The 18728-nt window shown below is 37.0% G+C and overlaps 1 protein-coding gene across 5 annotated transcripts in view; it reads right to left on the bottom strand.

Annotated features, from left to right (window-relative positions):
- Apoo (apolipoprotein O) overlaps positions 1–18728 on the bottom strand; it is a 67890-nt gene that overhangs the window by 455 nt on the left and 48707 nt on the right. For 2 of the 5 annotated variants that reach the window (XR_007344791.1, XM_015488090.2), the window contains 2 exons: positions 16706–16771; positions 11305–12598 (listed from right to left, as the gene is read on the bottom strand). Coding sequence is in view for 3 of the 5 variants with exons in the window: in XM_015488090.2 (XP_015343576.1) it covers positions 16736–16771 (36 nt within the window). In the remaining 2 variants the exon portion in view is untranslated. Of the gene's footprint in view, positions 1–11304; positions 12599–16705; positions 16772–18728 lie in introns of those variants that run through there. The other 3 variants (XM_015488091.2, XM_015488089.2, XM_048796500.1) reach the window with 2 other exon arrangements.

The raw sequence follows: 18728 nt of genomic DNA on the forward strand, positions 1-18728 counted from the left end.
AGAGAGAGAGAGAGAGAGAGAGAATTTTAATATTTTTTTTGTTTTAGTTTTCGGCGGACACAACATCTTTGTTTGTATGTGGTGCTGAGGATCGAACCCGGGCCGCACGCATGCCAGGCGAGCGCGCTACCATTTGAGCCACATCCCCAGCCCCAAGGATACCCCTTTCTTTTAAAGACTGAATAATACTCCATTGTATGGCCATACCATGTTGTCCATCCAATTATCTGATGATGGACATATGGGTTAATTCCACCTCTTGGCTATCGTGAGTAGTTCTGCTATGAACATGAATCTACAAATATGCAGTCTTTTAATTTTTTTTAATTTGGTACTGGGATCTAACCCAGGAGCACTTTACTACTGAGCTACATCCCCAGCCTTTTCTTTTTACTTTTAATTTTTTGAGACAAGGTCCCGCTAAGTAACTGAGGCTGCCCTAGAACTTGTGATCCTTCTATCTCAGCTTCCTGAGCCATTGGGATTATAGTCATGCACCATCGCGCCCAGCATATGCTCATAGTCGCATAGTCTTTTTTTCTTTCATAACTTATTTATTACCACTTTGATGTGCAAATCAGAAACCTGAAATCTTTTCTTCTGCATAAGGGTGTTAATGTTTTATCTGGAATTCCAATGTCAAGTACAGAATTTTACACAGATTAACTTTAAAAGGGGTGTAGGTAAGGGAAATGGTAGGGAAATGTCAGTCTCTTAAAGGAATGAGTTGATTCCTTTCCAGACGCAATTGACCTTTTGCTCAGTGGATTTCTTTGCCCTGCCTAGCTCAGGCACCTAGGTTCATAAAGGGAAACTATTCACACTGTTCACCCTTTTCCTCCAAGCTTTTTTTAAATTGATTTTTCTTAATATATGACAGCAGAATGCATTACAATTCTTACCACACATATAGAGCACATTTTTTCATATCTCTGGTTGTTTATAAAGTATATTCACACCAATTCATGTCTTCATACATGTTTTGGATAATGATGTCCATCACATTCCACCATCATTAATTACCCCATGCCCCCTCCCTTCCTCTCCCATCCTTCTGCCCTATCTAAAGTGTATCTATTCCTCCCATGCTCCTACTCCCTACCCCACTATGAATCAGCCTCCTTATATTAGAGAATACATTCAGCATTTGTTTTTTGGGGATTGGCTAACTTCACTTAGCATTATCTTCTCTAACTCCATCCATTTATCTTCAAATGCCATGATTTTATTTTCTTGTATTGCTGCGTAATATTCCATTGTGTATATATGCCACATTTTCTTTATCCATTTATCTACTGAAGGGCATCTAGGTTGGTTCCACAGTTTAGCTATTGTGAATTGTGCTGCTATAAACATTGATGTAGCTGTGTCCCTGTAGTATGATGATTTTAAGTCCTTTGGGTAAGACCAAGGAGAGGGATAGCTGGGTCAAATGGTGGTTCCATTCCCAGATTTCCAAGGAATCTCCATACTGCTTTCCATATTCAATGCACCAATTTGCAGTCCCACCAGCTCATAGTCTTTTTTAAGAAAATATTTTTTAGTTGTTGATCGACCTTTATTTTATTTATATATATGTGGTGCTGAGAATCTAACCCCGTGCCTCAAACATGCCAGGCAAGTGCACTACCACTAAGCCCCAGCCCCAGCCCCTGTACATAGTCTTTTAAAAATGTATTAATTAAGATATAATTCATATACCATATAATTCACACATATAAATTAAGTGTAAAACATAATATTTTTCAGTACAGAGTTGTGCAACCATCACCCCCAAAAGAAATCCCACTGGAAGTCACTCCCCATGGTCAGTTCATGCGTCAACTTGACTGCAGTTCCCAGGTGTTCAAACACTAATCTAGGTGCTATTGTGAAGGTTGCCTTGTAGGTGTGATTAAAGTCCATGATCAGTTGACTTCAGTTAAGCGGGCCTGATTCAATCAGAGAAAAGGGTCATTAAGAGCAGAACTGAGGTTTTCCTGAAGAAGAAAATTCTGCCTGTGGACTATAGCTTCAGCCTAAGAATTCACTTGCCTCTTCTGACTATTTCAGACTCACTTAGCCAGCCCCACAATTGCCTAAGCCAAGTCCTTGCAATAAACTTCTCGCATGTATCTCCTACTTGATCAGTTTCTTTGGCTGAACTCCCATTGATAAGCTCCCACCCCTAGAGTCCTAAGCAACTATTAATCTGCTTTTTGCCCCTATGGATTTGCCCATTCTAGACATTTAAAATACATGGGATCATACAACATGTGCTCTTTTGTGACTGGCTTTCACTTAGCATGTTTTTAAGTGTCACAAATGTAGCATGTATCAATACTTGGTTCCTTTTATGGCTGGATAATATTGCATTGTATGGAAATGTTTTGTCTATCAATACACCAGATGATAGACCTTTAATTATTTCCACTATTTGGCTATTATGAATAATACTGTTATGGACATTTATATGTAAGTTTTTGTGTAGACATAGGTTTCATTTATCAGTATATACCTAGGACTGGCTCTGCTGAGTCACATAGCTCTATGCTTAACATTTTGAGGAACTACCAGACCGTTTACTCCACATTATCGTCAACAGTTGGGTATTTCATTGTGGTTTTTATGCCTATTTTCCTGATGACTAATACTAATGATGGTAAATATGTTTTCATGTGTTTGTCACTTATGTAAATTCTTTTGAAAAATGTTTAAATCCTTTGTCCAGTTTCAAATATATATATATATATTACTGTTGAGTTGTAAAAGTTCTTTATATATTCTGGATACAAATCTCTTATCAGATATATGACTTGCAAATATTTATTTTCACATATTCTATGGGTTGACTTTTTTCTTCATGGTTAGTTTGTTGTGCTTTTGGTGTTGTATCTAAGAAACCATTGCCCAACCCAAGGTCCAAATTTACTTTTACCAAGATTTACTCCTATGGTGTCTTCTGATAGTCTTATTAGTTCTGTCATTTAGGTATATGATCCCACACAGACTTCTACAAGTCTTACCTATTGGTAGTGCTTCCCCAGGGAAATACCATGGCACTATCAAAAAAAGAAACGAACTATTGTGTTTAAAACAAAATGTACAATGTGTACTCTTCAGCATTCTGATCTCAGTTGAGAACAATATTTGAAATGAGCCAGGGCTCTCTGTAGGACAAATAAATGCTTTCATAAAGATGTCACTTTTGAATGGAGTGCAATCTATGACCTATTTACTTATGAACCAGCCCAAACAGCTTGCTGCCATAGCATGAGGGAAGAAAGACTGTACTGTGAGAATCGGGGGGGGACCCCAAAACAACAACAACAAAACACCCTAATCACTAATTTGGTCTAAACAAGAGAGCTTAGAGTTTTCTGTGGCTTTCATAAACTATTTACTTTTTGCTCGAGGAAGATGACTAAAAACTTTTTTAATGTCTTGTGACCTGAAAATATTTAATGTAAATATAATAGTCCTTTTATTTGTTTTTCCTGTAAAGTGGAGGGGAAGATGGAACAACATAAAACAAATACCATCTTAACAGGCTGTTTTGGGGGGGGATCCTCCAGATTCACTAAAATATCTCACAGGATCCAGTATGTACTTGTACTCATGGCTTAGGTTTATTGTCGCAAAGGATATATGACAGGTCCAGCAAGGGAAAAAAACACAGGATTACTATGTTTTCTCCCTCCTGGCCTGGAAGGGGACATATTCAATGTGTCCCCATCTCCAGCAGCAAAACTGGAGCTACACAGGTGCACTATTTCTGCCCAGCAAAGCATATTAGAGATTCAGTACTCAAGGATTTTACTGGGGCTGGCACAATAGTCACCCTCTGCATAGCAACTACCTAATGTCCCAGAATAAAATCAGGTGTTGGCCATAACTCATGCCATTTGCACAATCTATGTTACCTGATATAGCAGAGTTTGGCACCCCAGCCTTATAAGCATAGGAACTGTTGGGAAGTAATTTCCTAAGGGCCAACCCTGCCAGCAGACTGTTCTAAAGATGGCAGGCTCAAGACTGCTGTGTTAAGTATATCTCTTCTGCACAGAGACCATGCTCTCATGTAAGCTCAAATTTTAGGTTTACTTAAGGAAACATGCAAATTTAGTTTTGTTAATATTCTGAATTTAGTATCATTTCAGAGAGCTGAACTTTTTCTTATCTAGGAACAAAAATTTAAGTATAACACTTCAGCAAATATTGTCCAATGGCATGTGTAAGTTACTAAGACATGTTTGTCACTTGTATAACTTCTTTTAAAGGACAGTGGCATACTATATTATGCAAATCAATATTAATTCTAAGTTAAACATCCCTGTTAATTAAAGTAGGACATGTTGGCTCTCAAGCAATGGGATTCTTAACCAGACATTCCAATTCCTATCAATATATGAAAGTAATAAGAGATTATTTTATTTTTTATTTTGGGTTCCAGGAAATGAACCCAGGGGTGGGGTGCTTACCACTAAGTCACATTCCCAGCCTTTTTTATATTTGACTTAGAGACAGGGTCTCGCTAAACCGCTTAGGGTCTTGCTAAGTTGCTGAGGCTGGCCTCAAACTTGCAATCCTCCTGCCTTGGCCTCCCAAGTCACTGGGATTACAGGCCAACATGGCCAGCAAGAAATTATTTTCTTTTTTTTTTTAAAGAGAGAGAGAGAGAGAGAGAGAGAGAGAGAGAGAGAGAGAATTTTTTAATATTTATTTTTTAGTTATCGGCGGACACAACATCTTTGTTTGTATGTAGTGCTGAGGATAGAACCTGGGCCGCATGCATGCCAGGCGAGCGTGCCACCGCTTGAGCCACATCCCCAGCCCTAGAAATTATTTTCTATATACATAACATTAATGAATATTCATGATTGAATTATAGGAATATATCAAAGGTGCCCCAAAAGCTCATCTCTGGGCTAACCCTTGCTAGACTTGCGGGGGACAAAAGGTACTCCCAAGGAAAAATACAAAGAGCATGACATAAATCCTAACTCAGTAAATCATCCATCCAAGTCAACATCCCCCGTTTTACCAGGCTTGTTTCCTCTGATTAATTTCCCTTACCTAAAAAAAGTTATTGTGCCCCCCAAATTTAAAACTCTTGCCTAGATATATTATATTCAGGTCTTAGACAAACATCCTTGGGTGCTTTTTTCTCACAAGATCAATGCATGAAACCATTACCTATCATTGATATTTAATTTGTACATTATGATGTTGCTGCCCTGTAATTATTCTGATTGTTTCATGCACTTAACTTTTGTCTTCAAATCTGAACTGTGAATGGTATTTCTCTACCCTGCCCATGCTAACAGATCATCTAGACCATGCATTCAGTAGATGCTTAATAAATTTCAGGGGTGAAATTGCAGAATAAGAAGGCTTTTGAAGATGCACCTAAGCCAACCTCCTGTTTTCAGATTTGAAGTCAGAAATAAAGGGACATAAAACCTGACCTTTGTGGCAATCAAACAAATCAAATACCTACAGATACCTTCCAAAGGCTCTGACTGAAACAGAATCATAATGCAATTGTGAACTGTCAATAATTCACTCAGCACACATTGGCAACATATGCACCAGTTACATCAGGTCAGCACTGCCGGAACACTAAGAAGACACTTGCCCTGGCCTCAGAATTATAGTCTATGGAGGAGATGAGGTGTGAACTAACAAGGGGGAAACATCCATGAGGCCACTAGAAATCTAGAAAGTGATCAGGAAGTTCAAGAGTTGGGGGAGATTAAATTCCTTGCTTTTTGTAGAAACTGTTTCTAAATCTTTTCATTATTTTTTATTATATCAATGTTACATGGACACTGAGGTTTTTTTTTTATTTTTATTTTTTAATTTTGAGTCAAGCTCTCCCCAAACTGTTCTCCTAAGTCTGTTGCAAAAACACAGAAGTCCTATTGTCTCCCTCTCCCCATCCCTTTCTTGTATGCTAATTATATCTTTTAAAATTTAAACTTAAATGCTAAGCAAACACTCTACTGAGTGAAGAAGTTAATATTAAGAATCTCATATTTACTTTGTAAACTTTGGTTCCATGTGTCCACAGGCACCCCTCCTATAATGAAGGCATCTCTCTCTCCATTCCCATTTTTCTTTAATTTTTATTTATTTTGCAGTGCTGGGGATCAAACCTAGTGCCTCATGCATGCTAGACAAGTACTCTGCTATAGTTTATAGTTAACTATAAAGTTCTATATTTAGCTATACATCAAGCCCTATTTAAAAAAATATTTTTAGTTGTAGATGGAAATAATACCTTTATTTATTTTTATGTGGTGCAGAGGATTGAACGTGATAGGCAAGTGTTCCACCACTGAGCTACAATTCCAGCTCAAGTCCCATTTATTTTTAACTGATATATAAAAACATAAAAGTTGTACATATTTATGGGATACCATGTGACATTCTGATATATGTGTCTAATGCTTAAGCCAGGATAAACATATCTCCTCAAGTATTTATCATTTTTCTTTTTTAACATTCACCATTTAAAAAAATATTTTTTAGTTGTCAATGGACTTTTATTTATTTATATGTGGTGCTGGGAATCAAACCCAGGGCCTCGCACATGCTAGGTAAGTGCTCTACCACTGAGCCACAACCCCAGACCTGATTCACCATTTCTTTATAGTGAAAACATTCAAATTCCTATTTTTTAGTTTTTTGAAATATATGGTACCTGTTATCTCTAGTCACCCTACTGTACAATAGCACACCAGAATTTCTTGCTCCTATCTAACTCTAACTCAATACCCATTGATCAACCTTCCCCCAGGTGCTAAAGCCATCTTAAAAACCCATTTCCTCTTATCTTCCTGGGGTTCCAGGAGAAACTAATGTATATATAATTCAGACACTACCATTACCTGAGTGCTATTTTCTCAAAACTTAGAAGAGATATGAAAGATAAATTTAGATGGCTAATACTTAGAAGCTGATGTTTTCCCTGTAGTGAACAAAACATTTAAGATCATTCTCCTGATGATACACAAATTTGGGGTCACTCCTAGTAAAATCTCAGTATTATATCATCTAAGCATTTGAAGGATTCACTATGACTATTTCTGAGTGTGGGAAGCAGTTTTTCAATTCCATATTTTTCTCCATCATTCACTCATTCATTCATTTGGTGTTGGGGATTGAATCCAAGGATGGCATACCACTGAGCTATACCCACAGCCTATTTATTTATTCATTTATTTACATCCATAGCTTGCTTATTTATTGCTTGCTTATTTATTTGTTTGTTTATTTATTTATTGGTACTGGGGATTGGACCAAGGGGCATTTAACCACTGAGCAACATCCCCAGCCCGTTTTTTAATATTTTGAGACAGGATCTTCAAAGTTGCTTAAGGCTTCACTAAATTGCTGAGGCTGGTTTTGAACTTGTCATCCTCCTGCCTCAGCCTCCTGAGCCACTGGGATTATAGATGTGTGCCACACATCCAGCTTTTTAATTTTTTTTTATTTTTATTTTTTAATTTTGAGTCAAGATCTCCCCAAATTGCTTAGAGCCTCGATAAGTTTCTGAGGCTGGCCTTGAATTTGCATTCCTCCTGCCTCAGCCTGCTGAGTCCCTGGGATTATAGGTGAGCATCACTGCACCTAGCTTTTTTTCTATCTTTGCCTTTTACCTTTTCTTCTGTCTTCTACAATGCCATCAATAGGGCAGCATTGGAGGGGGAGATTTACAAGGTTGTTTTTTTTTTTCCTTTTTCCTTCTTTCTTAAGATTCTGGGGATGGAATCAAGAGCCTCATATTTGCTAGGCAAGCACTCTACCACTGAGCTACTCCACCAGTCCTATAAGGACTTTGATTAAGGTTATTTCAGTTTGAGGTAGCCAGGGAGAAGAGTCACTCCCTTGGCTATTCTTTTGTCTTTCAGAGTTCAGCAGCAAAGCACTACACTTGATTAAGAAAATAAAAGCCCCTAAATATGAGACATAGGTGATTTATTCAGTATGTCAAAGGAACAAAATGTGAAGTGAAATGCTTGCTTATAAAAACAAACTTTTCTTTCATCCAGAAATTTCCTTGGCCATAATTTCATAAACATAAATAAGACTGAACTTCAGTCACATCTGGAGTTTGACCTGATTGTACCTTTACTCCTGTGTGCTGGCTAATTACTGATCTGAAACATGAATAGAAGGATATTAGACAGGAGGTTTACAGAGTGAAAACCAATACCTTAACCAAGTTTCTTTCAACCCACGGTGAACAAAATCATTATTTCAAATATTTGCCTTTAATGAAAATTAAGCTTGAAAGAGAATTTAGTTCCACAAATATAATGCTGATCCCCTCAAAATTGTTTTTGCATTAGACTTGGTGAACTAAAAATTGATAACTTTCATACTCATGGTTTATTAGTCAGTTTATACAATAGGAATGAATACTGCTGGCCACAAAGAAAAGTGTTCTCTAAATATTTAGCTTTTCACAAACGATAAGTGCAAGGTGCATTCATTAAACATGACAATGACAACAAAAGTCCCATCTATTTTCTCAGAAGTCAAGGATTCTAAATTATAGTTTCACACTCATAAAAATCAGCAATACTCACTACATGGCCTAATTTTAACATTCATTGACTTCCTGTTTGACCTCTAGTAAGTCCTATTTTTAACACCTGTATATGCAAAACACACATTTCACCTATGCTTTGGATTTTCTTTGGGGTATTTACATAATTGATTTATTCATTAGGGTTAGGTGCTCTGCATTATGTGGGCCACTACTGGGCTGGGTACCAGCATTGCACTTGGAACAAAAGCTGCTGACCCACAGGCCTAGACACCTCTACCCTAAACTCTGGGTGGTACTGTCAGTCAGCTCAACTGGCTCTGGGTTCTGCTATGTACTACTGCTTAGCTTTTGTCTCAAGGTGTGATAAAGGTGGTAAGATTGGTGAAGGCATTCTTTAGTATTCCTAATCCTTTCTTTCCTCTGGCTGAAGCAGAGGAAAATCTTGATGTTGTTTGTTTGTTTGGTATCAGGTATCGATCCCAGGGGCGCTTAACCACTGAGCTACATTCCCAGCCATTTTTATCTTTTATTTTGAAACATGATCTCACCAAGTTGCTTAGGGCCTTGCTAAATTGCTAAAGCTGGCTTTGAACTTGCAATCCTCCTGACTCGGCCTCCCAAGCCTCTGGGATTATAGGCATGCACCGCCGCCCCTGAACCAATCTTGATTTTTTACAAAGCACTCTTTCTTGGGAATCTGTCATCACAGAACAAACCAAACCACATTTATCTCTTCAGAGGAGTTTAAGTCAATTTGTAAGGTAGATAACATTCCCTCCAGAGTCCCTGAAGTTCTTCAAATAGAACTACAGAACTATGTTGATTATGTTGCAGATAAAGTAGATGGAGAGTCATGGTTTTTATTATAAGGAGATATGACCATAAAAGATGGAATAAGAAGTATAACAGTAGATAGAAGTATCTTGGGACAGAAAAAGAATAACAAGAATAAAGCTGGCGGCTGGGACTGTAGCTCAGTGGTTAAGCGCCCCTGGGATCGATACCTGATACCAAACAAACAAACAACATCAAGATTTTCCTCTGCTTCAGCCAGAGGAAAGAAAGGATTAGGAATACTAAAGAATGCCTTCACCAATCTTACCACCTTTATCACACCTTGAGACAAAAGCTAAGCAGTAGTACATAGCAGAACCCAGAGCCAGTTGAGCTGACTGACAGTACCACCCAGAGTTTAGGGTAGAGGTGTCTAGGCCTGTGGGTCAGCAGCTTTTGTTCCAAGTGCAATGCTGGTACCCAGCCCAGTAGTGGCCCACATAATGCAGAGCACCTAACCCTAATGAATAAATCAATTATGTAAATACCCCAAAGAAAATCCAAAGCATAGGTGAAATGTGTGTTTTGCATATACAGGTGTTAAAAATAGGACTTACTAGAGGTCAAACANCGATCCTCAGCATCATATAAAAATAATATAAAGGTTATTGTGTCCAAAATTTAAAAAATGCTTAAAAAAAGAATAAAACTGGGCATGATAACCCATGCATGTAGTCCCAGCAACTCAGGAGGCCAGCCTCAGGAATACAGTGATATCCTGGCTGAAAAAAAAATAAAAAGGGATGGGCATGGTGGCACATTCCTGTAATCCCAGTAGCTCAGAAAGCTGAAGCAGAAGGATTGCAACTTCAAAGCTGGCCTAGGCAACTTAGTGAGGCCCTGTCTCTAAATAAAAATTTAAAAAAGGGCTGGGGATGTGGCTCAGTTGTTGTGCCCCTGGGTTCAATCCCTGGCACCAAAAATTAAAAAAAAATTAAAAATAAAAAATGAAAAGGGCTGGAGATGTAGCCCAGTGTAAAGCACACCTTGGCCCATTCCCTAGCACCCCAAACAAATAAAGTACAAATGTACCGAATTCAGGAATAAGGCAAGAGAGGAGAGAGAGAAAATGGCACTTTGAAAGTATAAAGAATTGGAGAAACACTTTAGGGACTTAAGTACTTATTTTTTTGGTGCATTATATGGGCCACTACTCAGGCCATTGAACTCAGGGCCTTGTGCATGCTGTCTATGCTCCCCCACGGAGCTACATCCTTAGCCTCCAAATATGCATTTGTTTTTTGTTTTGGTACTGGGGATTGAACCCAGGGGTACTTAACCATTGAACCATATCCCCAGCCCTTTTTGTATATTTTATTTAGAGACAGGGTCTCATTAAATTGCTTAGGGCCTTGCTAAGTTGTTGAGGCTGGCTTTGAACTCACAATCCTTCTGCCTTAGCCTCCCAAGCCACTAGGATTACAGGCGTGCACCACCATTCCCAACCCCAAATATGCATATTTTATATTCCCTATAGTTTAATATACATAGGAGGCATGGAAAGTATTAAATATAAAAAGAAAGCTGCACTTGAATACAAACAACCAGGAAAAGATCTTTGGGCCACCATCCATAAATCAAAAATAGTTCAAAGGGTAACTAAGCTATCTGTGTTGGTAGATAATTCCTCTGCTGTACTAAACACAGATCAAACAATAGTAGAGCTTGGTGATACCTAACCCCACCACCAAATGGAGGAGTTAAGAGGTTTCAAAAAAACATTTCAATAGTGACTGAAGGATTAGCAATGAGAAGTAATATTGTATATTAAGGAGGCACTCAAATACCTATTGATTAATCATCTCCAGAGCATGCTGAGGTATAGGCCATTTCTTCTTAATATTCTATAGATCAAGCAACCTCAATGAAGAAACTCATGGAATTTCCACTTTGCAGAGTGACAGAACCCTAAGACAAATGGAGAAAGCATATTTATAATTTAGGCACAGCTTTAATATATTTGTATGATTTGTCCAGTAACACAAAAAAGTAAGATTTCTGGGTGACTAGGATTATCCCATGTACAGCTTTGCTTTAGCTCATTGAATTCAGTAACAATACCAGCTGTGTTCCTGCCATTTTGGTTCTATTAAAAGTATTTAATACTAATACATGCATTTCTATTTGTGCATGGCTATCTTCCCAACCATTATCGATTCTGGAAGATCAACAATTAGGAATTATACTGAAGACAAGCATCAAAGGCTTACAGTTTCCAAAACAGTCTAAAATTTGGAAATTTTAAATTCTCTCATATTGCCCTTGCCATCCTTCCTGGCTAGTTGACAACTCAAAAAAAGAGACTCCTGCTGATCCTTGCTCTAGGAACAGAGAAATCCATCTGTGGTGCATTCAAGGGCCACAAAGTGGGAGGACACAAGCTATACAAAGAGCTGATACACATAGCCACATCCCCATTCATCCACTGGCAGAGCACATATACTACTTCATTATGAATTTCACTTCCATTCAAGATCTGGAAGATCTGTATAAACTGGGAGATGACAGTCACAACAAGGGTTACTATTACAGTTTTCTTCTGTTATGTCTTCTAATTAGTACAGGCATACTGTGTTACTTATTGTTCCTTGTGTTGGTTTTTTCTTCTTCCACATTTTTTATTGGTGTTTTGTAGTTGCATATATTGATGGGATCTGTTGTTACATATTCATACATCCATACAATATAACAATATAATTTGGCCAATATCACTCCCCAGCATTTCCTTGTGTTGATTTTTAAAGCACTGTCTCTTACCTAGAGTCCCTCTCCTCGGCCCTCCTTTGGGTTTGGGGAATCAAACTCTGCAGACTGCTATCTGCTACTGTCCAAAGAAGAGTTAATGTTGTCTTTAGCAAACAACATGCATACACACAGAAACATGCACCACGCACACTAACTATGCATATATGTGAATACAAGATATGCTTAAACTATCAATGATATCGGTAAAGAAAGCAGGACACCTTTTTTTTAATTTGGATTTTAATTATGTACATAAATAGTGACATGAGAATAAGAGTTCTAAGGCTTGTACATTATCTCCAGGTAAAAGGATTTCAGCTTAGTCCACTTGTAGTATGGCATTACCCAAGATAATGAAAAGGCCTACTATAGATTTTCCTGAAGAAGAAGGCCAGTTTACTATATTCAATACTGACTTCTCTGCCATTTTTCTGTAGAAATACTGATTTACTGTCTGGAGTTTCCACTGTTTACCTACAACTAAAAGAAAAAAAAAAAGAAAAACATAAGCAAACTGTGCCAGAAAAAAATGACTCTAAAATTTAATATTTTGAAATTATGAAACCACATAAAATATTATGTTATTATTACATGACCTTAAGGATCACGAGCCAGAGAAAACCGTAATTATTCTCATTTCACAAATGAACACTCAGATTCTCAACTGGCTGTGTCTCTATGCATAATTAAACAGACAAATGGATGAATATGAAGTAGAGGCCTAAATGGCACAGCACACACCATACCTCTCTCTCCCTCTAAAGATCAAACAACTACATTTCCATGTATCTGCTGGAGGAGAGAATATTATCCTCAGTTAGATATATACCTCTCCTCATATCACCTCATCATTGTCTTTCAGAATGAAACATGTGATTTCAAAGACATGTCAAAGCCAAACTGAGTCTTCTCCAGATTGTTTTTTTCCTTGTATGTAATGAATACAAAGAAGTAACTGGAGATTTATAAATATTTTATTGTTTTTGAAATTCTGGGAATTGAACCATACACATGCTAGGCAAGCACTCTACCACTGCACTACATCCTCAAAACCAATATTTTAGAGGCCAGTGAATATTCACTTGATCATTTAATACAAACCCCCAAAATTGTAAGTTAAACATATAGACCACTAACATCTTTTCTATGTCAATTTATTAATCTGTTTTTGGCTTCTCTAAGAATTTGATACATTTACTACATTGTTAAACTCTAAAAACTGGAAACAACCTATATTAACAAGGATTAAGCAGACCACAATAGTAATCCAGACTAGGAAATCATTAAATAAATAAAAAGGGAATGAGGCCAGGTACAGTGCCACACACCTGTAATCCCAGCCATTCAGGAGGCTGAGGCAGGAGGATTGCAAGTTCAAAGCCAGCCTCGGCAACTTAGACCCTGTCTCAAAATTTAAAAAAAAAAAAGGGAGGGAGGATATTAATTTTTTTAAAAAGTGGGCTCAGTGGTATGCATTCAAACCCCATTACCAAAGAGAAAAATAAAAACAAAAAAGAAAAAAAGAAGGAATGAGATGGATCTATAACTATGACAATAAACTATGTACATAATATATTAAGTAAAAAAAAGTAGGGTCATTCATTCATTCAACATAGCTAAACATACTACCATCTATGAAGTATTCTTACCAAAAAATGGAACCTAATATGGTTAAGTCTTTGGATCTAATTATCTATTTATGGGAAATAGAAGAAAAGAACCAAGGGGCTGGGGCTGGGGCTCAGTGGTAGAGTTGTGCCTAACATGTGTGAGGCACTGGGTTCGATTATCAGCACCGCATATAAATAAATAAAATAAAGGTCCATTGATAACTAAACAATAAAGAAAAGAAATGAGCCAAGAAACAATGGAGTGACAGTAAATGGATGTATTCAATCACAGCCAGAACATGGTAAATTCTAAAGGACAAATAAACCAGGTTTTCAATGAAAAAAATGGTAAAGGATTAATGAGGCAGAGAAAACCATCACAATTTAAAAGTTATACTCCATGTATGTAGAATATGTCAAAATGCACCCTACTGTCATGTATATCTAAAAAGAATTTAAAAAGAAAGTTAATGGGTAATATCAGTACCAACTAAAAAAGAGACTTAAGTCAAGCACAAGGGGCAGACCTTTTTTGAATCCTGGTTCAAACAAACTACAAAAATGTTATTAATGAGTCAGGTGCAGTGGCATATGCCTGTAATCCCAGTGATCTGGGAAGCTAAAGAAGGAAGACAGCAAGTTTGAGGCTAGCCTCAGCAACTCAGCAAGACCATGTCACAAAATAAAATATAAAAAAGGGCTGGGGATGTAGCTCAGTGGTAGAGTACCCCTAGATTCAAAATTCCCACTACCAAAACAAAAATTTATTAATGAGACAATCATGGAAATTTGTACACTGATTAGGTATTAGATGGTACTCAGGAATTACTGTTAATTTCTTTACTTGTCATAATACAATTATGATTATGATCTCATTTTGTCAAAAAAAACAAAAGCATGCATGTATGCATATATATGTATTTATATAAACATGCGTACATACACACATACACATATATTATATATAAACTAAAAAGTACAAAATGATACTAAAATTATGAACCAAAATTACCTCTTGGAAAGGAATAAAGATAAGAAAAGCTTTGAAAATATTTATGTGGGACTGGGGATGCAGCTCAGTGGTACAGCATTTGCCTAGCAAGTGTAAACTGTGGGTTTGATCCCAAAGGAAAAAAATCTGATTAGATTATAAAAGAAAACGCATACTATTTGCAGAAAATTTTAAAAATACAGAAAGTTACAAAAAACCCCAAAAAACTTAAAATTCATCCCACTACCTGAAAGATACATGCTTTAATTTCCTGCTATATATAAATTGAAAGAGGAACTGGATTTGTTTTCTATGACCCAAAGCAGGATTAGTACCATTGCATAGGAGTCAGAGGAGACTTCACTTAGTAAAAGAAATAGCTTCCTAAACATTAGAACTGTCCAAAGACAGCTGTGCTGTCTGGTGTTTCCTATCAGTAGAGGTGTAAAAGGGAGAACACACAGGGTTATAAGGAATTCTGCTTGAGGCTTAGGTTGGGTCAGTACTCCCTCAAATTTTAAGTTTATATGACTTTCTGGCTCTCTACAAATATGGAAATAGCTTGAAGAAAAAAAACCTAAAATTCATCATTCTCATGAATTTTAAATAGTAACCATAATTTTCAATAAATATAATACAAAAGTTTAAGAAATTTTCTGATTATATGGGCTGGAGATATAGCTCAGTGGTAGAGGCCTGGGGATCAAACCCCAGAACCACACATGTGTGCGCATGTGCATGCACACATAGACACACACACACAAAAAAAATTTCTCATTATAAAAAGAAATTCATATTCATTGCAGAAAATATTAAAAATACAGAAAAGCTGTAAAGAATATAAAAATAATCCTACTACCTGAAAGATGCACACTTAAATTTTTTATGTATCATGGTCTAACAATGTAACATATTACCATTTTCTTTTCTCCACTGAATAATAATTGTACATATACTCCCATGCAAACACATACATTTTTGAAACAGAATAATATTCCTCTTTATGAATATACCATAATTAAACTATTTTCTAGGTTGTTTACAAATTCAATATAATCAAACTATCAGGATATCATAAGAGCTATTGTAAAATTTTTTAATATATACACAAAGTAATAATATAAATAGTGTTTTTGTACTTAGCAGGTGTTTGATAAGTAAATATTGATTAAAAAATGAAAATAGGGACTTAAGATAAAAAATCACACTTATTTTCTGCCTTCATCTGATAAACCTTAAGTTTATCTAGCCTCAGATTATTTAATCTTCAAAGAAAATGATTATGCCTAATAATAAAGAAAGAATAAAGAACTTCCTATGTCACTTAATATTGCTACATAATCTTGAGCTTCCCTACAATAGTAATGTACTTAATAAATGTTTACTGAATTAGTATTAGGTGAATCCAAGTATGCTTATTATAAGAAAGGGCTGTTTGAAAAAATAAACTAAAAAAAATATGGGCATTTTTTGACTGTTTGAAATGGATTTGTAGTTGGGCACTGTGGCACATGCCTACAATCTCAGTGACTTAAGAGGCTAGAGCAGGAGGATTGCAAGTTCAAGGCTATCTCAGCAACTTAGCCAGACTCTGTCTCAAAATAAAAACTAAAAAAAGGATTGGGAATCTACCTCAGTGGTAAAGCATCCCTAGGTTCAATCCCAAGCCAAAAAAAAAAAAAAGAAAGAAAGAAAGAAAGGCAGGCAGGCAATAGATTCATAGATAAATCCCAACTCTGTGGTTCTAGATTGTCCTAAAACAAACAAACAAACAAACAAACAAACAAACAAAAAACCCAGGTGCTCCTCAGGAAAAAATGAAGTTAAGTCATGGCACCTAAGCTCAGAAATTAAAGATGGAAAAAATAAGCCCTATGTTTTCCACATAAGGTGAAAATTGCTATAATATATTAAATTAATTAAAAAGAAATCATTTCAGCTGGCCTGAACAATGCCAAAAATAACCAGAAATTTCTTGTTCTTTACCTGATTAAAATGGGCAGAACATGGAGTTTTCTACTTATTTCCAGGTGAATTCTTCACATTTCCTGGCTTGTAAAACAAAAGTGAAAGCTTTAATGCAGTTTGAAAAGTAATAGAGAAACTCCTCAAAGTGTTTTTTCAGTATTTGGCTGAATACAAACATTAAGTGTCATTATTTTCTTGAGGGGTATCAAGCCATTTTTTTGAAGGGCTCGAGGAAATCAAAGAGGGCTGAGGAGGACAATGAGATCCCAAATTCTCAGCCGGACTTGCAGTCACTGACCATTAAATATCATAATGCAAAGTGACCCATTTCTCAGTAAACTGAAGGATTACTAGGGCTCCCTGAGGGCCCTGCTGTAGAAAGTAACTTAGGCACAAAGAGCAGTAAATAAAGCTCCATTAATCTCCATTATGCAGATTCAGCCAAACAGTTGATTCTATAAAAAAATCAAATCAATAGTGAAAAGATTTTGTATTTCCTGAAAGATTTAGATTTACTTCATACCACTCACTGAAAGATTTGGATTTACTTCATGCCACTGTCATTGCTGGAGAAGGCTTTATACCTGTGGGAGGGCTTCCTGTAGGTACTCCGTCCCTGCATTAGCCACCATAGGGGCCAATTCACCAAACACACTTAAACTGAAAGGTTTAAAAATAGGCCACACCCAGTCTGCCTGGCCACCACCCAGGAACACATAACTAGGTCATATCATCCATGAGAAGTGGTGGAGGAAAGTTTCTAGTGGGAAAAGTTAATATGCTAAATGTTTAAGGCCTTAATTTCTTTCCTATATGTTTTTAAAACTTTAATTCTGAAATCTTGTGAATAAAACCTACTTGACAATAGTCAAGCTTCCTTCCACGAGCTGGCAGTCTGAAAATCTCTAGGCTGCTGCTGAGCATGCAATGGGGCTGTGCCCCTTTGGTCTGGACTTTGCACAGTTCTCCTGGGGGCCTTCTTTCAGAGGTATTCATGGTGAAGCTGGGGTGGGGGTGCATAAGAAAGCAGGAACACCTAACTGACCCTGTAATTTCAGGGTATAGTTTCTAAGCAACTTTGTGGCTTCCTGGAGTGATTGAGAACTGGTCTATAAGTATTGCTTTATATCCACTGTTGCAGCATGATTAACAGTGTCCCCTTTCAATCTCAATAGTATCCTACTTTGGATGATAAATTATATTATCACCTTATCTATACACCATATTCAATTGATGATGGAATTCTGGGGAACAAGGCCATATGCACTGCTTGATGGTTCAACATATAATACTCAGATTTACTTAATGCTCTGAACAGAGCTCTACAGGACCCAGCACCTCTTTGCTTTCTTGTCCTCTCTCTTCCTTCTCCAGAGCCACTCCCAACCCTAGCCCCTACGTGTGCACACACGTGAACACACACGCGTACACACACACCACACCACAGCCCAAGGCCTTTTTGCCATTGTTCAAACTTGCCAACCTCCTTCCTGGACATGACTTTTGTACAATGTATCCCTTGGATACATTGGAGTGGTCAATCTCAATTTTTGCCTGGATAAATGCAATTTGTCCTTTGGGTCAAGGATTTCTTCATGACCTGCCTTTCAACTGAGACCCTTTTATTCACTTTCATAGCACCCATGTCCTTCTTGATTTGTAAAATTACTTCCTTCATGTTTGAATCCTCCATTAATCTATAAGCTTCATGAGGACATACTATCCCTGGGGCCTCCTAGCATAGAGTATTAAAATCTTTGGTGAATAAACAAATGGAGCAGGGTAGAACCTGGAGATCTGATGAATATTTTAAAAGTATGGGTGTGTGATTCATGAAGAAGACATAAAAAGAGGCTTATGAAGGTGAGGAAGAGAACCATGGCTAACAACTGGGTCTGACATGAAAACAATGTGATTCTATATTCAGTTAAATATATTTAGGTCTCAATTAACATAATGCTTGCCAATACGTCTAATGATATTCTTTGATATTCTACTATCTATTCCCAGTATCTCAATCTCCAAAAATAATATGCTAAAT

The sequence above is a fragment of the Marmota marmota genome, unplaced genomic scaffold, assembly GCF_001458135.2.
Source record: "Marmota marmota marmota unplaced genomic scaffold, marMar, whole genome shotgun sequence".
NCBI lineage: Eukaryota > Metazoa > Chordata > Mammalia > Rodentia > Sciuridae > Marmota > Marmota marmota.